Source organism: Pelobates fuscus, chromosome 2 (genome assembly GCF_036172605.1).
Source record: "Pelobates fuscus isolate aPelFus1 chromosome 2, aPelFus1.pri, whole genome shotgun sequence".
In the NCBI taxonomy this organism is placed as follows: Eukaryota; Metazoa; Chordata; class Amphibia; order Anura; family Pelobatidae; genus Pelobates; species Pelobates fuscus.
In genome coordinates, this window is record NC_086318.1 from 23,540,788 (window position 1) to 23,567,789 (window position 27,002).

General features: G+C 41.9%; 1 protein-coding gene across 1 annotated transcript in view; it reads left to right on the plus strand.

The window, feature by feature from the left end:
- Positions 1-27,002, plus strand: part of MSRA (methionine sulfoxide reductase A) — a 267,236-nt gene that overhangs the window by 148,844 nt on the left and 91,390 nt on the right. The window contains exon 4 of the mRNA XM_063440808.1: positions 17,036-17,140. Coding sequence (XP_063296878.1) covers positions 17,036-17,140 — 105 coding nt within the window. The remainder of the gene's footprint in view (positions 1-17,035; positions 17,141-27,002) is intronic.

Here is a 27,002-nt window from a genome sequence, read left to right on the forward strand (position 1 = left end):
ACTCGGATTAGAAGGATCTCCATACTAGAGAGTACACTCTCCCCAGCTAGACTCATATTAGAAGGATCTCGATACTAGAGAGTACACTCTCCCCAACTAGACTCATATTAGAAGGATCACGATACTAGAGAGTACACTCTCCCCAGCTAAACTCGTATTAGAAGGATCTCCATACTAGAGAGTACACTCTCCCCAGCTAGACTCATATTAGAAGGATCTCCATACTAGAGAGTACACTCTCCCCAGCTAAACTCATATTAGAAGGATCTCCATACTAGAGAGTACACTCTCCCCAGCTAAATTCATATTAGAAGGATCTCGATACTAGAGAGTACACTCTTCCCAGCTAAATTCATATTAGAAGGATCTCGATACTAGAGAGCACACTCTCCCCAGCTAAACCCATATTAGAAGGATCTCCATACTAGAGAGTACACACTCCCCAGCTAGACTCATATTCGAAGGATTTCCATACTAGAGAGTACACTCTCCCCAGCTAAACTCATATTAGAAATGTAGCGGACTGGACCCTGCACCAGAGTCTGCCCCAGTTTCCTGGAGGGAACTGCTTGCTTGCCTCCTGCCCAGTGATTATGGCCCCTGAGAGAGATTGCCCTTTAAGGGACTGAGTTGGGGCTTATGGACTGCTATTATACTGTGCTGACCCTTTAAGAACTGTATTTGGGCATAATGGATTGTATAATACTGTTCCTAGCCCTTTAAATACTTTGGGGAAAGATTGGTACTTTTTTATATGGCACTTCGGACACAGTCGAAGCTGTCGAAGCTATCGAAGCAGTCAAAGCTGCCGAAGTTGTCAAAGTCGTCGAAGTGACCGGCATCGGACAAAGGACCACGTGGCGGCTGCGGCCATTTTAACTTCGAACACCGCCGACCCTTACCATCGACTCCACTTCGACACTTCGACTAAGGTCGAAGTACCGGCAACAGTTCGAACGGGACTTAGACGTTTTTATGCAGGAAATTGACCGACCGCACAGCCCAAATCCATGGAACTTTTTGGGCAGGAAAATGTGCTTTGGTCGGTCATAAAGGGACCTCCAGCTAACTTTTTATCTACTGGATGGATTTGAACGATTTTTGAGAGTGTTCCTAATTGAAGTATGCTGAGTAAGAAAATGTATGTTTTATGTTTGTGACATGTATATTTTAGAAGTTATAAATATTGTGTAAAAAGTATATTTTAAACTGTATGAATAATGGGATTATGTGTCACACTAAGGGGAGGGGATGTGTGGGTTGCACCCGTGATGCTATTGGATATTTTACACCTCCCCTGTGGGCGGTCTTATATGTGTGAGATGGAAATAAAAGCCAGGCTGGATGTGCCAGTCCTGAGTTCCTGTTTAACCCTCAAAGTGAAGTGTCGTCTCATTATTGGGGGAGGATTTATTGCATGCTGTTCCAGTTTGACTGTTAGGAGTGCAAACCTATTCGTATGGTTTCTATTCAACTGTCTACAGCATTCAGAGGCTTGAGAGGATTCGTATGCTTCTCCGATACAGTGATTGTGGTGTCCAGTGTGCTTGGAGTCCTCAGGAAACGCTAGGAGCATCCTTCAGCGGAGGTACCCAGTCGGGGTGCCAGGCGATCCGTTACAAGAAGGATCTCCATACTAGAGAGTACACACTCCACAGCTAGACTCATATTAGAAGGATCTCCATACTAGAGAGTACACACTCCCCAGCTAAACTCATATTAGAAGGATCTCGATACTAGACAGTACACACTCCCCAGCTAAACTCATATTAGAATGATCTCCATACTAGAGAGTACACTCTCCCCAGCTAGACTCATATTAGAAGGATCTCCATACTAGAGAGTACACTCTCCCCAGCTAAACTCATATTAGAAGGATCTCCATACTAGAGAGTACACACTCCCCAGCTAAACTCATATTAGAAGGATCTCGATACTAGACAGTACACACTCCCCAGCTAAACTCATATTAGAATGATCTCCATACTAGAGAGTACACACTCCCCAGCTAGACTCATATTAGAAGGATCTCCATACTAGAGAGTACACTCTCCCCAGCTAGACTCATATTAGAAGGATCTCCATACTAGAGAGTACACTCTCCCCAGCTAGACTCATATTAGAAGGATCTCCATACTAGAGAGTACACTCTCCCCAGCTAAACTCATTTTAGAAGGATCTCGATACTAGAGAGTACACACTCCCCAGCTAGACTCATATTAGAAGGATCTCCATACTAGAGAGTACACTCTCCACAGCTAAACTCATATTAGAAGGATCTCCATACTAGAGAGTACACTCTCCCCAGCTAAACTCATATTAGAAGGATCTCCATACTAGAGAGTACACTCTCCCCAGCTAGACTCATATTAGAAGGATCTCCATACTAGAGAGTACACTCTCCCCAGCTAGACTCATATTAGAAGGATCTCCATACTAGAGAGTATGGAGCTAAACTCATATTAGAAGGATCTCCATACTAGAGAGTACACTCTCCCCAGCTAGACTCATATTAGAAGGATCTCCATACTAGAGAGTACACTCTCCCCAGCTAAACTCATATTAGAAGGATCTCCATACTAGAGAGTACACTCTCCCCAGCTAAACTCATATTAGAAGGATCTCCATACTAGAGAGTACACACTCCCCAGCTAGAAGGCTCTATCCACACAATATAGAAAGCAATAATCAAGCTATGAGCGTCACACCTTAGCTTGTTAAAGGTGAACTTTAAGCACCATAACCACTGTAGCACACTGTAGTGGTTATTGTACCAGGCGTGCTTAGAGTGCCCCTTTTACACTGGTCTGCAAATGTGAGGGGACCAGTTCCGGCTGTCACCTTTAAACTCTTCTCGATGTGAAACAGCATATACGCTAATTGTAGGCACTACTGTCGTGCCGTAGACGCATACAAAGCCATGTTGGTTTCCAGGAGCAGCAAAGACACATTATATTGATGAAATCTACCAATGTATAGGGCTCTTTGGTGGCACCTGCTGGTCAGACATGATACTGCACAGTGCAGCAGGTCTAAACTCATCACTTTCCTGGATATGTGTCTGTGGGCTGCATTTAGCAATGAGAGTCAGGATATATATGTATATATTTTAATAACAGTTTATTAAGTACATGGACATTTTTTATTTTCTTTCTCATTTCTTAGGGTGGCAGAGACGCAGCCAACAGTGCCTTTTAATTAAATTGGTTAATTTAATAAACTATTGCAAACTATTCCGGGGTGCGGTTTAGATTAATTCAGGAGAAAATAATCTTACTTTTCCCATGATTCTTTCTGTTCCTGCCATGGTTGTCAGTTTGGAAAGATGGCAGCCGCTGCTGGCTGGGAGTCCAACTCCCAATAATTGAATTGAATGAATCACAATGTGCATTATATATTGTAACACAGTTTGATGTTACCCAACATGCAGCAAGGGATTGGAAAATATGATCTGACAGATGATTATAAAATGTATAGTGTGTGTGCGCATGCACTCGTACGTTCTGCAAGTATTCCTTCTGCTTCAATCTCTGCTCTAGTGACATCAAACATACATATTATTATTCTGTGAAGTCGGTAAGGAAGCTCCCATCCTGATGGCCTCCATTCCCTTTTAGTAAACTGTTGTTGTCCGTTCTGTTCGTTCGAGTGAAAGCTGATGGCTGCATTGTCCTGGAGTGCACACCTATTCTCTTGAATGTTTGCTTGCAGTGCCGGTCATGGGATACATATTTCTTTCAGGGTATCACACCACGTACTACGTAAGGTGGGAGATGGCGATGTAACACTATAATCATTTTATCATTTGTTCCAGCTCTGTTTTTCCTTTATGTGACATGAAATCAGGCTGATGTTTCTCATGAATTCTTTCAGATCCATTCGTGGACCATTGGTGCCTGGAGTGTCCTTTTCTCTAAAATTAGAAAAAAAATATCCAAACCTTCTTTTCACTGGATTACAAATGACTTGTTATCTCAAATGTGACAGTACATCATTCTCTGCTTTAGAATGCTACATTAGGGGACTGTGTTAAAATGCCAGGTTATAATCAGCAACATACTCTCCGATAAGGAAATAATCCTGGTGCCGGTCACTCTAAATTTATCATATATAACGTGTGCAATACGAAGCCACCTGCCTAGCAATGGCCTTTACCGTGTGCCGCTGATTGAGATTCAGAGCTGTCAGCTGACATTCCAAGTAATGAAGTCACTTCATAACACAAATCTTTGATTGATGACTCTACCACGCACTGGCTTCCACATCAGCAGGAGGCCTCCTAAATTTGCCGATTGTCGTGACTGGGCACACTAATCGATTCTGCATTCGTGATGGGATATCCAGTTAAAAAGCTGTCAGACAGCCCCATTATGTTATTAGTACCATTGCACTGGGAGATTAATAAGTTACACCTCATTAAGAAAGGACTGAACGCATGTGGATTCTGCAGGAGAAGAAAATGCTATCTAATGACAAACCATATTGTGAGCTTGATAGCTTATGTCTGTCTTTTTTTTGTACCAGTGAAATAATTATCAGAGAGTGACTTTTTGGAATGTTAGTGTATTAAATAATGTCTAGAATCCCACTTACAGAGTTATATACTTACCTTGTGAATTTCTGGGGATACCTTAAAGGAGGTATAGGCTAGTTTGTTGCTGTCGCTGATACATGCTTCTGTCACCCTGAAAGCATGGACCCCCTACCCGCCATTCCCTTAGTATTACACTGCTATTACTCAGGTACTGCTTTACTAAAACCTTAATCCCCAGAATTTAAACCATGACCCTAAAGTAATAGTCTAACTGCCCAAAACAAAACCAGAAATGCAATAAGAAAGTCTCTCGGTTGCATAATTTAGAAGGCATGAAATCTAAAACATCCCATTCTCACACTGAGAACCCTAAAAAAAGCCAGAGCTCTGACGCTCCTTTTTAAAATAATTAATAGGCTAACACTTTTCACAAAACCTATTGCTTTCTTTCCTGCCAGCCCATTCCGTTTTCAGCTGCACTCACCAATCACCAGACCCAAACCAAACATTACAAGAAAATAATTTCCATTATTTGCAGATGAATAACCCTTTGCAGATGGATAAATCTTTTTTTTAAGTTGCTCATAGAATACTAAATGTAGATGAGAACAGAAGCTTTGTAGTAGTATTTCTAAAGACAAAGATGGATATCAACCTTGAAATCGCACCTGGGAAAAAATGCATGGTAAACATTCCCCGTCCCGAGCATAAGACAAAAGATAAATATATGTGTGTGCGCGACCGGCAGACCCCCAGCATACTGGGCAGAATATATATTGTATTTCTGATCTCCAGCTCGTTGTATGTGGAAATGTAATGCTCTCTAAAATGGGGATAAAAGGGTTTCTCAAACAGTAATTACATTCACATTGTGATTTATTCACTAAATAAGATATTTTAGAGAAATTCTAAGAATATCGGAAAAATTAGGATAAAATATTGGAACTCAAAAAAGTAGGTGAGTTGGAGATGTTTTCATTAATTGGCTAACATGAGCAAACGCGTGTCTGTTTTGGTTACCCCAGGTTTGAGTAAACCCCTCGGTGTCTGTGTACAGGTAGAGATTTATGGATCCAGATTAAGAGGGGTCCTCACTGAATACCTCTCCTTGCCAGCCACAGATATAAACAATATTGAGTTAAAGTTTAGGGTTTAGTAAATATGGACTTTATATCAGTCTGTTGTTGCCGGTGAGTCATTAATAGTGTCACTGCTATCATAATCACCTCTGTTCTTCGTTTTTGGTGTTTTCAGTTAAAATCGGAAACAATCTTATACTTTGCATTAAGCAGTGAATTGATCTCTGATGTAAGATTTAGCAATACAGTTGCTAATGTTGGGTGTAATACCAGGTTAGCTGATTAGCTGTCACTAACCTTCAACCTGTGATGTCATTGGAAAAAGCCTTTAAGGGACCTTGTTAATGTTTTGTTTTTATTTTGCTTTTTATTCCCTTATGTCCCTGTTTCTTGATGATTATACTCCCTCCCTTGCCACTTATTAAGAAAAATTATCTTTTTGTTTTTCCTTGTGCTGAATCTCAAAACCTGGGAGCAGCCATTTTGTTCCTCTCTCTGCAGGATGCCTGCAGTGTGCCGTCTGTGATGGATTGTGGTTACATTTGATTGAAACAGAACCTTACTTTGACCTCCACCTATTATCAAGTTGTTTTGGCTGACATACATAAGGAAGAGTAGTCACTGCAGTACTTTTCCTTATATATTTTATGAAAACAAGAACACTCAAGAAAGAAAATAAAGAGATTTAAGTACAAGGAACGGTACAGAAGCAGATTAAATAATGTTTATTTTTGGTGACGGAGCTGATTTAGCTTATCAATCTCTACATATCGATCTGGAGATTGTGTGATTAATACCTAAGGTTTTGCTTGATTTTAAGTTGATAACAATTTCTAAATTTGGCAGCTGTGCCATAAAAACAAGTTAAGATATTTTTGGATTGTGATCGTCTTGGAAACAAAGACGCAATTTTCAAAAGCCGTTATCAAACAAAAACAAGTGCCAGATTGTGATCAAGATCTACGTGTTTATTGGGAGAGAAGGCTTAGAGCATGTTGGTACAATAAGAGGAGTTTCAACAATTACAATGTAATTCTAGGTATCATCACAGTGAATGCATTTTATTTTCTGTTGGAGAAGAAGGTCGAATTTGTCAGGTGTTTTAAATTTTTTTTTTTTATATTCTTTATTTTTGAGGTGCAATAAAATACAGATAGTTTGACATGCCCCAACAGCATATGTAAGACATTTCAATTTACAAAGCTTTGTCATTGCAGGCAGAGAGTTTGCACATTTTATGGTATAATAATACTGACATCATGTTAAACTGACATATCTAGGAGATTGTTTCTCACTGGTTTCAGGACACGTAAAACACTGTTTAGGCATGCAAGACAAAAAAGAAAACTTGGTGCATGACATTTAAAACACATAAATTGCTTCTCTTGTAATCAAAGAGGGGGTATGCTCAGATGGCAGTCCCAAGAGCAAGTTCAGCCAATTCCTCTAAGTGGCATTGTTGCTTCCTCGCCTGGGCATATGTTACTCCGGAGCAGGGTGCCTACTCGGCTCCAGGCCTGCAAGAGGGCCGGCATGTTTTTACCACAGACTTGGGTTTATCAAGGGACCAAGTCTATCCCCTTCTGGGGGAGGGCAAAGGAGGTGACTGGCTCACCACTGGCCATAGATGCTCTTTCGCCCGCGTGGACGAAGCCTGGAGGTCCTGCCTCGGGTGGCCCCCGGCCTTGGTGAGTGGTCATGAGGTCGTGAAATCTTTGTTATAGATCTTGCACTCTGAGGATGCTTCACCGTACATGGCTGCTCCTTTCTCTGAGGTCCTTTCCACGGTACAGACTTGTTGGTTGTGGTGTCTGTTTTATGTGCTTGTATCTTCAGCCAGAAGTTCTGGAAGATCTGGTCTAGTCGCCACAGGGGGTAGGCAGTGAAGTCACAAAATGCCCTCTTGGTTGCATTTGCGCCATGTGCATTTGTGCACGCGGTATCCGCCTTCTTGGGATGTTGTGTGATGCGATATTTGCTCGGTTTAAGTGTAGAGCTAAGTTAATATAGCTGACTACTCTCCAGGGGGGGACCAGAATATCCCCTGCTGTTGCAGAGAGAGAGGAGGGGGTAAGAGATTCTTGTTCAGCAAGGTTTGATTCAGAAGGAGGAAAGCGGCCGTCCAGTAGGCCGCAGCCTACCGCCGCAGTTCTCGGTGCCTCAGGGCGTCGATTAAGGTGTCCAAAGGTAGGTCAAGTTGCCTCCAGCACGGAAGTCACCTTGGGTTGAGGTCTCCGACTTGTTAGCTCAGATTATCACTGGGTAAGCAGCGTTAGCGGCAGGAGCTCATGCGATGCACGTCTTGCCAGCTTGCAGTCCAAGCTCCGCCCCTCTGCCATGTGTTTTTTAAATCTGCTGTAACGTATGTTTGCATCTTGCACAGAATAGCAAAAATCCTGTTTTTTTTTGGCAGTAGCTGAGCAGGAGATGTATATCGCGGTGTTATCTCGACTAAGTGAGTCTTTACTTTTGTGTTTTTGTTTGAATTTAATAATTTAATAGAAGCTACATGAACTAGAAAACCCGCATGTTACCAAAAACATTTCCAGAATGTGTTAATTTAATAGTTTCTATGGTACAATGCAAGAAGCACTAAATAACAAGCAGGGAGGGGGTGATAAAGGGGGCTTTAGTAAAAGACAATAAAGCAAACCACCTACATCTTCAGCTTTATTAATAGGGCTGTGGCACAGAACATTGAAGATGCTTTTACTTGTAAAGAGAGGGGAAAAAAACTATATAAAAAGGTCAGTTTCCCCTGTAAAATAGAATCTTGAAAACACCGTGTTCTGACAAAATAACTCTGTACACAACGAAAGAAGAATGGACCCTGTGAAAAAACAAAGACAGGCGGGATGCTTGGATAGCTGTGGATTTGCACTCACACTGCAACTGCACAAGGAACATTTTAATGGAATTAAATGGAGGTTGGAAGGGGCGCAGTGTCAGAGAAATGTAATTACCGAAGGACCGAGAAAAGGAACCTATTCACCACAAGAAAAAAATGCTCAAAGAGAGTTCCTCTCTGAGTGTGCTGGGGAGAGGGTGATGTATTTAATATCTAAATTATTTGAGTGAAAGATGGCCAAAACCAAGGTTGGTTAAACAGCATGTCCCATAATCCTTCGCCAGCCTTAAAGGTGGCAATGCATCATGGGTGACAGTCTTTTTTGAAGAGTAGAAGGGTATATTTTACATGGAGACCTTACAGTACAGTCCATGCACAGGAGTAGCGTTTGTCAGTTCTGACATCCACCGCAGCTCCGCTATAAAGAAATATGCATACTTATACATTGATTTATTTACTTGATTAATTGATTATACAGATTTATTTACTTAAGGAATCATTTGTGACACAGTAAAGCACTTGTGTGAAGAGCCGATAGTGCTGTTCTTTTTTCATTTGATAAAATTACTGCATGGTTTGAGCACCTGGGCCATTGCTTGTGGTGAGTAAGTATATCTAAACAGAAATACTGCCTTGCAGTTTGTGGCTATATGCAAATGGCTCCACTAAGATAACATTGATTTATACTTTCCATATAGCATAAAAGCAATGCGATTGGCTGGGTTGTTCCAGCCAATCACATTGCCCTGCTTATTTTCCAGTGGAAAGCCAATGCATTCCACTGCATAGACATTTCTGTATAGTCGTTCATGAGCTATTCTGACCCATCGCTAAGTCATGTTGGTCCAATTCAGGGCTAATATCAGGAAATTAGACTTTAGATTTAAAAAAATTCAGAGGATCAATTTAGTGGGTTTAATTTTCACTCACTTGTTATGGGTAAGAATGGGTGTTAAGGCTATTTTCTATCCCCATGCTTCTCCAATGGCTGCAGTTCCATACTACAGGACATCCAATCAATATGGCACATCTACAGGCCCTGTAGTAAATGTTAGTAAGTGACGCCATGTCTTCTGCTGTACTTGTATAAGTATATAATGTAATATATACGTAATATATACCCCAAACTACTTGCCTGTATAAGTTGCAGCTGCCTCAGGAAACATATTTTCTTATTTTTTCAGTAACAAATGTCAAATACACTCAAGTGAAGGAACGACTCTACAAAATTATCGCAACATTTGATTAAAGGGAATAAATTATTCAAATATGTCTTACAACATCAACATACGACAAAACGAATGTAGCACTGAGCATTAGTGATGTCGCGAACATAAAATTTTCGGTTCGCGAACTAACGCAAATGTTCGCGAACGGGCGAACCGCCATAGACTTCAATAGGCAGGCGAATTTTAAAACCCACAGGGACTCTTTCTGGCCACAATAGTGATGGAAAAGTTGTTTCAAGGGGACTAACACCTGGACTGTGGCATGCCGGAGGGGGATCCATGGCAAAACTCCCATGGACAATTACATAGTTGATCCAGAGTCTGGTTTTAATCCATACAGGGCATAAATCACCTAACATTCCTAAATTGTTTGGAATAATGTTGTATCGATCAGGTAGTGTAAGGGTTATGCCCGCTTCACAGTGACAGACCAAACTCCCTGTTTAACGCACCGCAAACAACCGCAAACAGTCAATTTGCACAACCGCAAACTCCCCATTTGCACAAGGTTGGATACCAAGCTAGCCATGTCCCGTTCCTTGTCCTCACTGATGTCATTGAAGGCCTCTTCCTCCACACAGCCACGTACAAAACCAAGGGTCCCCGAAAGGTGACAACAGCCCCCTGGGACGCCTGCTGTGTTTGGTCTTCCACCCCCTCAAAGCCACCTTCCTCCTCTGACTCATCTTCTTCAGACTCCTCTCTCTGCGTTGCCTCTCTCTGCATTATTATAAGGGGTGTTAAGTAGTACTATTCTTATCAGTTTAATCCCTGTTACGTCCCCTATCAGGGGACGTGTATATAAGGCATCGATTTTAGGAACCGGGAGATGGAAAAAGATGCTTGGTCGGTCCTCCTTCTTCAAATTTGGGGCACTGCGCGTGCAATCTAATGTGCCACCAGATAGGAGTGGTGTGTTAAGTAGTACTATTCTTATCAGTTTAATCCCAATGTCACGACTACTAGTGTGGTCCAGCACGCAGAAACTATATAAACATATACATAGGCAAGAAAAGGAAAATAAAAGGACAGAGCGCAAACCGTACCTTAGAATGGTCGGACTAATACGCTAGAGACAGAGAATGGTCAAAGGGAAAGCCGAGGTCAAGGAAGCCAGAAAATACACAATACCGTTTACACAAGCCAAGTCAGGGAAACCAGAATTCAGAATAACCAGGGAAAAGCAAAGATCAGGATACCAGGAAATCAGATTCACAATGATAAAGCACTCTCAGGAATCCAGGAACAGGGAACCACGACAGGGCAAGGTACTGGGTGAGCTAGGGATTTAAATATCACGCCGGCAGCCGCGACACCCTGTTACGTCCCCCTCATCAGGCCTTTTTTAGTCGAATGTATCGCCCACTGTCAGTCCCTTCGGGATCCATCCCTCATTCATCTTAATAAAGGTGAGGTAATCTAGACTTTTTTGACCTAGGCGACTTCTCTTCTCAGTGACAATACCTCCTGCTGCACTGAAGGTCCTTTCTGACAGGACACTTGAAGCGGGGCAGGCCAGAAGTTCTATCGCAAATTGGGATAGCTCAGGCCACAGGTCAAGCCTGCACACCCAGTAGTCAAGGGGTTCATCGCTCCTCAGAGTGTCGATATCTGCAGTTAAGGTGAGGTAGTCTGCTACCTGTCGGTCAAGTCGTTCTCTGAGGGTGGACCCCAAAGGGCTTTGGCGATGCGTAGGACTTAAAAAGCTCTGCATGTCCTCCATCAACAACACATCTGTAAAGCGTCCTTTCCTTGCCGGCATGGTCGTGGGAGGAGGAGGATTACTTTCACCTCTTCCCCTGTTAGATTCCCGTTGTGCTGTGACATCACCCTTATACGCTGTGTAAAGCATACTTTTTAATTGATTGCTGCATTACTTGCCGTAATTCGGTAACATTTCAGGCACTTTCTGCTTATACCGGGGGTCTAGTAGCGTGGACACCCAGTACAGGTCGTTCTCCTTCAGCCTTTGTATACGAGGGTCCCTCAACAGGCACGACAGCATGAAAGACCCCATTTGCACAAGGTTGGATGCCGAGCTACTCACGTCCTGTTCCTCGTCCTCAGTGATCTCACTGAAGGTATGTTCTTCCCCCCAGCCACGTACAACACCACGGGTACCAGATAGGTGACAACGAGCACCCTGGGATGCCTGTTGTGGTTGGTCTTCCTCCTCCTCCTCAAAGCCACATTCCTCCTCTGACTTCTCTTCCTCACAATCCTCTTCCAGCGTTGCTGCAGGTCCAGCAAGCGATGCTGATAAGGCTGTTTCTGGTGGTGATGGTGACCACAACTCTTCCTCTTCACGCTCATCTACGGCCTGATCCAGCACTCTTCGCAGGGCACGCTCCAGGAAGAAAACAAATGGTATGATGTCGCTGATGGTGCCTTCGGTGCGACTGACTAGGTTTGTCACCTCCTCAAAAGGATGCATGAGCCTACAGGCATTGCGCATGAGCGTCCAGTATAGTGGCAAAAAACTTCCCAGCTCCGCAGAGGCTGTCCTAGCACCCCGGTCATACAAATAGTCGTTAATGGCTTTTTCTTGTTGGAGCAGGCGGTCGAACATTAGGAGTGTTGAATTCCAACGTGTCGGGCTGTCGCAAATCAAGCGCCTCACTGGCATGGTTTTTTGCCGCTGGATATCGGAAAAGTGCGCCATGGCCATGTAGGAACGCCTGAAATGGCCACACACCTTCCTGGCCTGTTTAAGGACGTCCTGTAAGCCTGGGTACTTATGCACAAAGCGTTGTACGATCAGATTTCACACATGTGCCATACACGGCACATGTGTCAACTTGCCCAAATGCAATGCCGCCAACAAATTTCTTCCGTTGTCACAAACCACTTTGCCGATCTCCAGTTGGTGCGGAGTCAGCCACTGATCCACCTATGCGTTCAGGGCGGACAGGAGTGCTGGTCCGGTGTGACTCTCTGCTTTCAGGCAAGTCAACCCCAAGATGGCGTGACACTGCCGTATCCGGGATGTGGAACAGTACCTGGGGAGCTGGGGGTGGGTGCCGTTGATGTGGAGCAAGACGCAGCAGCAGAAGAGGACTCAGCCGAGAAGGTTATGGAAGAGGATGGAGTAGGAGGAGTAGAGGAGGTGGCAGCAGGCCTGCCTGCAAGTCGTGGTGGTGTCACCAACTCCTCTGCAGAGCCACGCATTCCATGCTTGGCAGCCGTCAGCAGGTTTACCCAATGCGCAGTGTAGGTGATATACCTGCCCTGACCATGCTTTGCAGATCAGGTATCAGTGGTCAGATGGACCTTTGCCCCAACACTGTGTGCCAGACATGCCATTACTTCCTTTTGCACAATCGAGTACAGGTTGGGGATTGTCTTTTGTGCAAAGAAATTTCGGCCGGGTACCTTCCACTGTGGTGTCCCAATAGCTACACATTTTTTGAACGCCTCAGACTCCACCAGCTTGTATGGTAAAATCTGGCGGGCTAAGAGTTCAGTCAAGCCAGCTGTCAGACGCCGGGCAAGGGGGTGACTTTGTGACATTAGCTTCTTACGCTCAAACATGTCCTTGACAGACACCTGACTGTGGGCAGATGAGCAGGAACTGCTCAAGGCGAGAGATGGAGGGGCGGATGGTTGAGAAGGGGCAAGGAGGACAGCAGTGGTTGACGTGGCTGAAGATGCTGGACCAGGAGGAGGATGGCGACTTTGAGTTTGTGTGCTGCTTGTACTCATGTGTTGATCCCATAGGCGTTTGTGATGTGCGATCATGTGCCTTCGCAAAGCAGTTGTACCTAGGTGGGTGTTGGACTTCCCACGACTCTTTTGTTTCTTTTGGCACAGGTTGCAAATGGCATCGCTGTTGTCAGAGGCAGACACACAAAAAAAATGCCACACTGCTGAGCTCTGCAATGACGGCATTCTGGTGGTGGCAACAGCATGCGTTGATTGGCGTGCTGTCTGGCTGACCCCGGGTGCCGATGCATGCTGTCTGACTGTGCCACTAGCTCCTTGCGACGACCTCCCCCTGCTTCCAACTCGTCTCCTCCTCCTCGTCTCTGTCTCCCCATCTGAACTTTCCCCCTGTTCTTCTTCTCTTCTAGCGGGCACCCACGTGACATCCACGGACGCATCGTCATCATCAACCGCTTCACTTGTATCTGACAACTCAGCAAAGGAAGCAGCAGCGGGTACAACATCATCATCATCACACCGTACGTGTGTAATTCTGCCTGACTGAGACATATCCCTGTTATCTACATCCTCTGGCAATAATGGTTGCGCATCACTCATTTCTTCCAACTGATGTGTAAATAACTCCTCTGACATACCAAGTGAAGCGGCTGTGGTGCTAGTGTTGGTGGTGGCGACAGGCGGGCGAGTGGTAACTTGAGAGGTGCCCGAAGCTAAGCTGGAGGAAGATGGTGCGTCAAGGTTGCGAGCGGAAGCTGTAGAAGATTGGGTGTCCTGTGTTAGCCAGTCAACTATGTCCTCAGAACTTTTCAAGTTCAGGGTACGTGGCCTCTGAACACTGGGCATTATTCTAGGGCCAAAGGGAATCACAGCACCACGACCACGACGGCCCCTGCGGGGTGGCCTGCCTCTGCCTGTCATTTTTTTTTCGATTAGTGGTACTATGCATGCAAGCTACTGTGACAACAGATATGAGTGACACTGTGCAGTGGCAGAAGTTGGCAGAGTAGACGCTGTAGGCCTGATACACACACTTGCAGACAACTAACTGCTATTCAATCTATTACAGTCAAAATTTTATTTTTATTTTTATTTTTTTAAATGTAAACTACTGTTACACCAGATATGAGTTGCACTGGTGTGACACTGTGCCCTGGCAGGCCCTGAAACGCACACTCGTGAAGGAAACTGACTGCTATTATATTACAGTCAAAAAAGTTTAGTTTTTTTTAAATGCAAGCTATTGGGACACCAGATATGAGTGAGTGATGGCACTGGGCAGGCCCTGAAACGATCACTCATGAAGGAAACTGACTGCTATTATATTACAATCCAAAAAGTTTAGTTTTTTGTTAAATGCAAGCTATTGTGACACCAGATATGAGTGGTTGCACTGGGCAAGTGGGCACAGTATATGCTGTGAGCCTGACACACACGCTGGCAGACAACTAACTGCTATTCAATCTATTACAGTCAAAATTGTATATATATTTTTTTTACATGTACACTGGTGTGACACTGTGCCCTGGCAGGCCCTGAAACGCACACGCGTGAAGGAAACTGACTGCTATTATATTACAGTCAAAAAAGTTGTTTGTTTTTTTTTAAAATACAAGCTGTGGTGGCACGGGGCAGGCCCTGAAACGCACACTAGTGAAGGAAACTGACTGCTATTATATTACAGTCAAAACAGTTTTGTTTTTTTTTAAATGCAAGCTATTGTGACACCAGTGAGTGAGTGGTGGCACTGGGCAGGCCCTGAAACGCACACTAGTGAAGGAAACTGACTGCTATTATATTACAGTCAAAAAAGTTTTGTTTTTTTTTTAAATGCAAGCTATTGTGACACCAGTGAGTGAGTGGTGGCACTGGGCAAGTGGTTACAGTATATGCTGTGAGCCTGACACACAGGCTGGCAGGCAGGCAACTGCAATTACATTACACCGAAAAAAAAAAAAAGCAGACTGATGTTCTATCCCTAAAAAGGGCTTTTTGGGGGTGCTGTCCTTACAGCAGAGATCAGATGAGTCCTTCAGGACTGTAGTGGACACTGAATACACTAGCCTAGCTATCAATTTCCCTATCAAATCAGCAGCAGCTACACTGTCCCTCCTCTCACTAAGAATGCAGCTTCACAATGAATGTAAAATGGATGCTGTCCAGGAGGTGGGAGGGTCTGGGAGGGAGGGTCTGCTGCTGATTGACTGGAATGTGTCTGCTGACTGTGAGGTACAGGGTCAAAGTTTACTCAATGATGACGAATAGGGGGCGGACCGAACAGCGCATATGTTCGCCATCCGTGGCGAACGCGAACAAGCGATGTTCGCCAGGAACTATTCGCCAGCGAACCGTTCGGGACATCACTACTGAGCATTCAATATTTCATAACATGACAAGATAAGAAGTTAATTAAAACTTTCACAACCTTTTCAATTTTCAAAAAAGGTTGTCTTCAACCTTTGAGTCAGCAACATCAAAGTTGGAGAGGAGAAACGTCTTTTCACATGAATTACAATCGACATGGGTGGAGAAGGTTTGGTGAAAGATCTGGAAGAAGTCTAGATAACCTCTAGACCAAATGTGTCAAGAGCTGCTTTCATTATTTTATTTGAATCAGGCTCACAAAGCAAGTGGAAGGCCTCCCTTACGTTTAGATTACTAAATTAAGATGGACTTTGCCGTTTTAAATCAAAATACAAGCACACTGGTGGAGAAAACTACTGACCGCAACAGGGGGAAATACTTTAGAAAAAGCTGTTCTGCACCAAATTAGTCTTTTGTGTTTTTTTTATCTCCCATTAAAACTATCAAATCAATAATGCGCTGCGATTAAAATGCACTCACAAGATCAGGATAAATAGTGCGCTCAAAAGGTGCCTGCCCGGATATTGATGGACTGTTTAAAACTCACTGCATAATTTTTTTTCTACTAAGCAGGTATTTCCCTTTAATTTTCTTCACCTCTTCGAAGTTTTTTATAGGTGATCAATTATTCTTTCTTCGTTCATGTAGATGTAACAAGGCTCAGTGCACACGCACCATTCATACGTTTATTCCATAGATCTTGTTCCAATAATTAGCATTTTCTCAGAATTTGGCAGCGGACGATGCAGGTAACTATATGGTGATAAGAGTACAAAAAAAAAAATGTAGACAGTCAGCAAAATATGTCATGCCAGTGGGACCACAGTCTTAATGACATTTAACAGAACTGGCATTCATAGTGTAAGTCATTTTGACCCTCTGGAATCAGCATGTAGAGATATCGTTGTAGGCAGAGTGCTTGCCAAGAGGGTGTAATGCAAAAGTATTCACCAAGATGTACAGCTCAGAAATGATAAATTATTTGACCTAGGGCAGGTGGTTGTGTCATATTTATCAGATTTAGGGCTAGTTTAGTGTGGAGTGTGCTGTATTTTGTATATTGTATGACTTGTTCACAGCCCCGCACCCTATCTTTGTGAATATGTTTTCAGCCGAGGATGTCAGGAGAGCCTCTGTTTTTGCCCAGTGTTCGGTAAAAGTTTTACGAAAAACACTTTAAAATCTTTATTTAAAGTTCTGCTATAATTTGCCGTATTGGTTATATTGCTTTGAGTTTCCTTTTAATACATTGCCCATGCATGATGCTTCGCATTATTATTATACCATATGGTGTTAACTGCGCTCAACTCTTTCTTTGCAGGACAGACCGGCCATGCAGAAGTAGTACGTGTTGTATATCAGCCACAAAACATCAGCTATGAGAAGCTGCTAAAGGTCTTTTGGGAGAATCATAACCCGACACAAGGTAAAGTGATCAGAGAACCAGGATTTAATCAACTTACCAATCACTGCTGGGTAAATTAGAGTGTGAGCTACTAGTACGTAATATGATTGCATGTTGGATAGAGCAGCCACTGATTGCATTCTCATAACACATTCTTCACTTCCTCCTCTGTTTGTGGAGGGCATTGGGGAAGGAATCACAACTGGTTGTGTTCAGTGTATTTTAGTGTCTCTGTGTGTGATCGCTCAGCCATACTGTCCTCCAGTGTTGCGTTCCATTTCAGTTCAGTCCAAACTTGGCACCTGGAGCCAGAGCAGGTCTTCCAATGCAAGTTGTGTGAAGCTGAGCAATATGGCCGACCCTTCAATAGGGACAATCTAGGTTACTGACATCAAGCGACCGAATTCCTCCGCCAAGTCTGCTTCCTCTTAGCTAACAGGGACCCAGGAGCACTTCAGACCCAGTCGCTGAGACTTGACTGGCATCACTGATGACCTTTTCCATCCTGGACCAAACACCAGGTTAAAACAACAACTAACTTTAATAGACATAGCACACATATTTTAAGCGCCCAACAGACTCATTTACATACAAGAGGGTGCATAGAGTACTATAGTACAAGGAAGGGTGGGGTCAGACAAGAGCAAGGGCTGATAGGAGATTGAGGAGGGACTGGGCAGCTAGTTTAAACTGGTCAACGCCCTGCTGGGGAAACAATAGGACAGGAAAAAGGGGAGGGGGAGAGGACCAGGCAAGCAATACATTCAACATGCCCTGCACCAATAATGGGCACAGGGTGACCAAAACACAAAAGTAATATGGGGACCCACACATAGTGTCTGTCTTCCATCTTCTCAAAGGTGCTTATTAGATGTGGTATGTACCCTGTCTAATGCCCTCACAATTCTGCCTCCATAAAGCCAAAATAGGTGAGACCAACTATTTTTGTTTGTTTACTCTCACAATTTCTTTGTGCTTCATGACCATTTTTAATGCAAAGACTTCCTATACCGGGGATCACCCATTTCCTTCTTTCGTACGATGTCCCAGGTGTGATGTTTATTGATTAATTGTAATACAATTATTTTATTATTTACTTTATAATGCACCAGCATTTTGTGTGGCACTGTTTAGGTCTATAGTTTCCATTAGGTAATGGTTAATAGACTGCTGAGATGCTATCGCTGTTTCTCGCCTTGTTGGGAGTTCAAATTTAAAGGGTCTTCCTTCCCTGAAAATATCTTTACATATTTCACTTTTAATAGGACAGTAAGGTGTTAGGAATACAAACATATACTCCTAACGCTATGGTGTTTCCATACCTATAAGTGCCTTCCCCTGTTTATAAGGTGAGATTTGCTCACCATTGGATGGCTAGTGCGCATGCGCGGCAGAAAGCTTTGCTGCACTAATCACATGGTCTCTGTGAGTTTGACTCGGTTATGGAGACAGAAGTAACTCTAGTGTCTGACGGGAATACAGCAACTACAGCTGTATTTAACACTTCCATGTGAAAATTGCAGTTTTTACACCACTGCAATGTTTTATATTGCAGGTTTAACATGACCACCACTGCACCCAGATCAAGTCATTAAGTTCCTTTAAACAATATGCCAAACATTCTTATTATTATACATCTATCCAAGTTATAGCAGATTTAGCTGTAAGTACTCCAGTTTTCAATGTTAGCTCCGGTTATATATATATATTTAGTAACTAATGAGATCCTTTGATTTAAATATACATAGTATCAACGTTTATGTGGCTGATACATAGTTGCTAAGAAAATGTGATGTCTGTCTTTAACTAACAACAGCTGTATATTCGGAATTAGCAGAAACCATCAGAAGAATACAGATTGCTGTATTTGTGTGTAAGTACAAAATACATTTCAGCAATCACATACACCCTGAATCCATTGGCATATCCAGTTCCCCTCAACTGATATATATATATATACATATATTCTGATCAGCCACAACGTTAAATCCACCTGCCTGATATCATGTAGGTGCCTCTTATGCTGCACAAAACAGCTCTGATGCGTCAAGACGTGGGCTCAACAAGACCTCTGAACTTGTCCTGTGTCATCAGACAGCAAGACATTTGCAGCAGATTCTTTAAGTCCTCAAGGAGTCCTCAAGGAGTCCTATATGGATTGCATTTGTTTTTCCAGTAGGAGGCCAAGGCAACACCTTTTGTCATGTTCCTCAAACCATTTCTGAACACTTTTTGCAGTGTTGCGGGATGCATTATCCTGCCATTGCCATGAAGGGGTGTCCGTGGTCTGCAACAATCTCTAGGTATGTGGTATGTATCAAAGTAACATGCACATGAATGCCAGGAACCAAGGTTTTACAGCAGATCGCTGCCCAGAGAAAAAAAAATTCTCCACCGGCCTGCTTTCTCCCCATAGTGAACCCTGCTGCCATCCCTTCCCCAGGTAAACGAGGCACATGCACCCAGCCATCCACCTGATCTAAAAGCAAACATGATTCATCAGACCAGGCAACATTTTACCATTGCTCCATGATCCAGTTCTGACGCTCATTAAAGACTTTTTCGGCAGTGGGTAGGGGTTATCATGGGTACTCAAACTGGTCTGCGGCTTTGCTGCCCCATACACACCTCTATATCATAGCCAGAAGTAAGTGTTTCAGAAATTTGAGCTACAATAGCTCTTTTTTGTGATTGGACCAGACGGAGTAGACCTCTGGAGTCATGGTGCATTATTCATCCCTATGCATATGGAACTTTAATTTTTAAGTTTAAAAAGTATCATCTGAAAGTATGACTAGCTTTCAGATGGTATCTGAACGGTTACTAAGAAAAACAGTTGAATGGGTGCTTCAAGTTCAAAACTGTTTTTGAGACAAATGATGAATTGATAGCACATTTGGACAAACACCTTCATTGCCTCAAGAAGACTTACGTGTAGGGACAAACATCATGGTTTGGTGATTCTTCAAAGGATTGGACATCTTCTTAAAACGGGAAAATGAAAAACAGATCAAAATAGAGAGAAATGACCGCTAATGGTCCTGCTTCACAAAAAGAAACCAAAGCTTCGGAGCATTTCAAAAGCAGCCTTTGAGTGGTTCAAGAACATAAAGAGAAATCTAGTGGCCTGGTCAAAGTCATAATCTCAGCTTTGAAAATTTGTGGCACTAATTGAAAATTGTAAAGTAAGGGCCAATAGATAGCTTAAGAGGTAAGGTCCATTTACTACCCAACTAAGCCTTCACACTGACAAACAAGAGTAGAAGAAACTAGGTAAGCCATTCACCAGGCCTCGCACCCTAATTGGTTAATAGTGCAGTCTAAGAGACCCTATGGATTTTTGGGAAGTGTTGAGTGACTCACTCTTGTTACATGCAGAGGACCGCAGCTTATGTTTTTATATTTTATGGGTGGTAACATAACTGCAAACAGCGAGGACGTTTAACTGTTTGTGCTGTATTCCTTCTATTGTACATATTCTGTACGTGAAACGTGAAAGAGCCTGTTTACTCGAGTAAGTCAGCCTCTGAGATTTTATACCACAAATGTCCTTCAAACTTATAAGTGTATATCAATGCCAGCCAGTTTATAACATGCAATGTTTCAATCATAACAACTGACTTTTCTCAAGCCAAATGTTGAAGCTTTTTTGTTTTTTTTGTTTAAATGAGTACTTTAACAGCTTTTCTAAAATGGTATGTATTTAAACAGTCTGTTAATAGCACCTTGGCTATATATACTAGTGCTGTCACAGCTCTCTATTTTCCATAGTTATTATAGGAAGGATTTAGCGTGATGTCTTCCGGTACAGGTTTTGGGCTGAGACGATAACTATCTCTTAAGTTCCTCACTCGGAGCAATGGAACCGAGAAGATCATCATGAGAAGACACTTTTCACGGATTGCCCTCTTTTTAGCCGAAGAATAAAGAATGCATCATCTGCATATAATTAGACACTAGAACGGCCATTGTATTGCTAATGAGCAGATGTGTCTTCTTGTACCAACAGAAGCACAGCTGCACACATAGACTGTAACATTCCGAACCCAGCATTAAAGGTTCATGTACAATCTGATATTATCACTTCAAAAGGACACGTTTTAAACAAGCTGCTCCCTATCCCTGAAACATCTTGGAAAATAATATATGTTTTATACATAGCCATCATGCATTCATGATCTTCGTTGTATTGATATCTTTATACACACCATCACTTTATACTGGAACTCACTGTATCCATATACACACCATCACTTTATACTGGTACTCACTGTATCCATATACACACCATCACTTTATACTGGTACTCACTGTATCCATATACATACCATCACTTTATACTGGTACTCACTGTATCCATATACACACCATCACTTTATACTGGTACTCACTGTATCCATATACACACCATCACTTTATACTGGAACTCACTGTATCCATATACACACCATCACTTTATACTGGTACTCACTGTATCCATATACACACCATCACTTTATACTGGTACTCACTGTATCCATATACAAACCATCACTTTATACTGGTACTCACTGTATCCATATACACACCATCACTTTATACTGGAACTCACTGTATCCATATACACACCATCACTTTATACTGGTACTCACTGTATCCATATACACACCATCACTTTATACTGGTACTCACTGTATCCATATACACACCATCACTTTATACTGGTACTCACTATATCCATATACAAACCATCACTTTATACTGGTACTCACTGTATCCATATACAAACCATCACTTTATACTGGTACTCACTGTATCCATATACACACCATCACTTTATACTGGAACTCACTGTATCCATATACACACCATCACTTTATACTGGTACTCACTGTATCCATATACACACCATCACTTTATACTGGTACTCACTGTATCCATATACACACCATCACTTTATACTGGAACTCACTGTATCCATATACACACCATCACTTCATACTGGTACTCACTGTATCCATATACACACTATCACTTTATACTGGTACTCACTGTATCCATATACACACCATCACTTTATACTGGTACTCACTGTATCCATATACACACCATCACTTTATACTGGAACTCACTGTATCCATATACAAACCATCACTTTATACTGGTACTCACTGTATCCATATACAAACCATCACTTTATACTGGTACTCACTGTATCCATATACATACCATCACTTTATACTGGTACTCACTGTATCCATATACAAACCATCACTTTATACTGGTACTCACTATATCCATATACACACCATCACTTTATACTGGTACTCACTATATCCATATACAAACCATCACTTTATACTGGTACTCACTGTATCCATATACAAACCATCACTTTATACTGGTACTCACTGTATCCATATACATACCATCACTTTATACTGGTACTCACTGTATCCATATACAAACCATCACTTTATACTGGTACTCACTATATCCATATACAAACCATCATTTTATATTGGTACTCACTGTATCCATATACACACCATCACTTTATACTGGTACTCACTATATCCATATACACACCATCACTTTATAATGATACTCACTATATCCATATACACACCATCACTTTATACTGGTACTCACTGTATCCATATACACACCATCACTTTATACTGGTACTCACTGTATCCATATACATACCATCACTTTATACTGGTACTCACTGTATCCATATACAAACCATCACTTTATACTGGTACTCACTATATCCATATACAAACCATCACTTTATACTGGTACTCACTGTATCCATATACACACCATCATTTTATATTGGTACTCACTGTATCCATATGCACACCATCACTTTATACTGGTACTCACTATATCCATATACACACCATCACTTTATACTGGTACTCACTATATCCATATACACACCATCACTTTATATTGGTACTCACTGTATCCATATACACACCATCACTTTAAAATGATACTCACTATATCCATATACACACCATCACTTTATACTGGTACTCACTATATCCACATACATACATACCATCACTTTATACTGTACTCACTGTATCCATATACACACCATCACTTTATACTGGTACTCACTGTATCCATATACACATCATAACTCCATACTGGGATGCACTGCATTAACATCCATTCCCTCATGTTATATTTTTGCACAATATGTATTAATACTCATTGTATTCATTTCCATATATGTGTGTCTTGAAACCCACTTTTACCATATGCATACAATGAGATACCCAAGGTTATAAAATATATAAAATAGCAGGTCTGTTTGTAGAGAAAGGGAGTATTGAAAGGGCAGGTCTGGGTTAAAATAATGCACATTTTTATTGTACTTGAACAAATTCATTAAAATAAAAGTATACATTTATTAGATTTGAATTATTTTATTGTTAGTCCCTAAACTTTTACCTCTTTTGCACGATCCACCCCCTTTTTCATGTTGTCTAATCAAATGTTTCTCATAGAGAAGCATTTGTGGGGACAGTGAGCACATTTGAAAGCTAAATAAAAATCCCATACATGAATAGATATTTGGATAACAAACAAGAGGTAGGTGAACGCCTAATTAGTCCTCATAGGGGTATAAAAAGAAAAGGGAGATATAATAGTGTAGTATTTAAAACTTTGGTTGAGTAAGTAAAAATAAAAAATGGCCACTCACACTTTTCTGGAGCTTAGATACAGCTCCAACTTATGTGCCTGGGCGAAATGGTTCTCGCCTAAGGATTAAGTGCAGGGTTGATTCTTCGTATTTGTTGTAGTTGTGGGAGGTATCCTCATAGAAATAAAAAGATAAAATAAACGTATATGGTGTAGTATGTTGGGCTACGGAGCAAGAGTAGGTATAGATAAAAATGTGCACTCACATGTTATGGAGCCGTAGATATGACTCCAAGGATATCATGTGAAGTGGCATGATCCCCACTCAAAGATATGGTGCAAAATGTTGTTCTCCATGGATATATATATATATATATATATATATATATATATATATATATATATAGGAGGAAACAAATAAAACCACAATAGTGTACACCGTAATATGTAGTGCAAAACACAATAAAAAAGATAAAAGATGTTCCAGAGCAAAATGTGGTTTGCTCAATTCAATGTGCTTAGGTGGCAATCCCCACCAAGGATATTGCCCAAAAGATCCAGCAGCAGCAATAGGTCCAATAAAAAATACTTTATGTAGCGGAGCGGCAATATTAAATCCCACGATCTCCGCTGGTATTAAAGGTAATCCACAGTCAGCGCTGAAAAGTAAGGCAATATCCCAAATCCCCCAGTAACCGGGCGAAACACAGTTCTGGGAGTCAACTGAGGTCTTTATTCACTGCTTCGAGTATTTATGCAAGTCCCCATGCAAGGGGTTTCCTTACTGACATAGCATACAGTAAGGGACTACATGGGGGACTTAACATTTGGAGCAATTCTCCCATCAGGCACTGCTGCACGAGAGGGACACTCCCACTGAAATACACCGTTAAGTGGATTATCCCTCAGTGCAGCAGAACCGGCATTTTACATTTAAATTCACCATTTGTACAATATTCACGTTATTCTGACGAACGGACATTCTGTAGATAGCTGGGGTCTGAGGGCACCTTTCGTGAGAGTACCGCTCAGACCCCAGCTAAAACAACCGAACGCCGCACGAAATACACTTTATTATTAAAGTCGCCTGAAAGTACCGAACACCGATGGAGAACCACAATAGGAGAAGACCAGAGCTCCCGAACTGCCTGGAAGTACAGCGGTGTTCGTGCCGTCGAGTAGCCGTTTTCAGTTCCAGGCACTCGACGGCAAAACACCGCTGGGGAGACAAAGGATCCAAGATGGCCGACCGCCGCGTGGTCGGTAGTCGAACGACGGCCACCCAGGAAAGCACTTAACTACCGATTGCAACAATGTTGCAATCTGGTAATTGGTGCCACACGACTCTCAGTGTGTGGGCTTGGGTTCGGTACTTAGTTTGTTTCACGAACAGCCGGTAAAGTTGCTGTTCATGAAACAACCATGTAAATGCTAGCGGCTTTCGGCTGCTAGCCTACGAATGCTATAAGGATACAGGCAAATATACATTTCCATACAGTATGCAAAATACATTCAAACATAATATGGCAGCAGTGTTTAGGACAACCTTTAGAGTCACAGTTCTATAGTCTGAAGTGGCTAGGTTTGCCACACTTTAATATAAAAAAAACAGTAAAAACAGTAGCAAGATTTTAAAAAAAGTATAAAAATACACTTAGCGCGTTTCACCATACAATGGCTTTCTCAAAAGTGTTTACACAACTGCACAGCTGCTGCTGCTGGATCTTTTGGGCAATAACCTTGTGGGGATAATACCACTGGATTGAGCAAACCACATTTTGTTCTGGAACATGTGAGAAGTTATTTTATCTGTTTTATTGTGTTTTGCACTACACATTACGGTATATGTATATACATATTACGCGCGCTGTGATGCTAGGGAATGCTGGTAAATTGTTTGCTAAATTCACGTTGTGTCTTAAATTTGGCCAGTGATCCGAATAGATTTGTTTTATCGTATCCCATAATCGATCAAATGTACCGATGCATCGTATTGTTTGTTGCTTTTGTTTAGGTCGACTAGTCCTCAAACATGTAGTTCTTTCCATCTAGACAACCCATTGGAATGCTCTTTTTAATATTTTGTTTGGATAGCCTTGAGATTTAAAATGTTTCCTCAGTTCTTTAGCTTCCTTATAAAAGGACTCATCATTAGAGCAGTTTCTTCTTGCTCTAAGGTATTGGCCATACGGAATTCCTGCTTTTAAATTATGCAGATGGCTATGTGGCTATGCCAAAGAAGTAAGTTGTTGGTCGAGGTGGTCTTTCTAAACAGTTCCGTGTCCACTTTACTGTCTTGACCCAAAGATTACATGAGTCAATTGAATCTCTATAATGTTGGGATTCAAGAACTGTACAAATTCTTTAAGCATACTTATAGGGCCTGTCCAAAATAAAAGGACATCATCGATATATCTGTGCCATTGGAGGATAAAGTCACCATAATTAGTGGCAATAACCTGATTCAAATTAGTCTCCACCAAACACCCTAGATAGAGGTTGGCATAGCTCGGGGCACAAGCCGTGCCCATGGCTGTACCTCTCACTTGAAGATAGTAAATCCCATTAAACACAAAATAATAATTATGTGTTAATACAAAATGGAGTAACACCAAAATAAATTATTTTTGAGTGGATATAAGCTTTTGGTTAAAAAGTATGAAGTTGCTTTTAAATCCATCTCATAGGGGATGTTGTTGTAGAGGGATACAACATATAGGCTTGCCAGTAAGGTGTTTTTGAGGGGGTATAAGCATTTGTTTTAAAAGTATGACGTTGTTTTTAAACCCATCTCATAGGGAATGTTGTTGTGGAGGGATACAACATCTAGGCTTGCCAATAGGGTGTATAGTGGAACTATCAGGTCTTCCAAAATTAGCAATGTCTGTTTTGTGTCTTGAACATAAGATACTAGCCTGGTGACATACAGATGTAAAAGTTTTTCAATGAATCAGCTTGGATTTTTGGTCAGAGAACTATTTCCAGATACTATGGGTCTCCCTGGAGGTTGTTGTCTATTCTTGTGCACCTTGGGGAGGCAATAAAAGGTCGCAATGGTTGGATATATTTAAATTTTCCGTTTGTAATTACATTGCCTTCTAGTGTTCGATTTAGGACCTGTTTAAATTCTTCAATATATCTCATGGTAGGCTCTTTGGAAAGTTTCTCATGGCAAGAAGAGTCAGTGAGGTGATCCAAGCACATGGAAATGTATATGTCACGATTGAGTAGGACTGTGTTC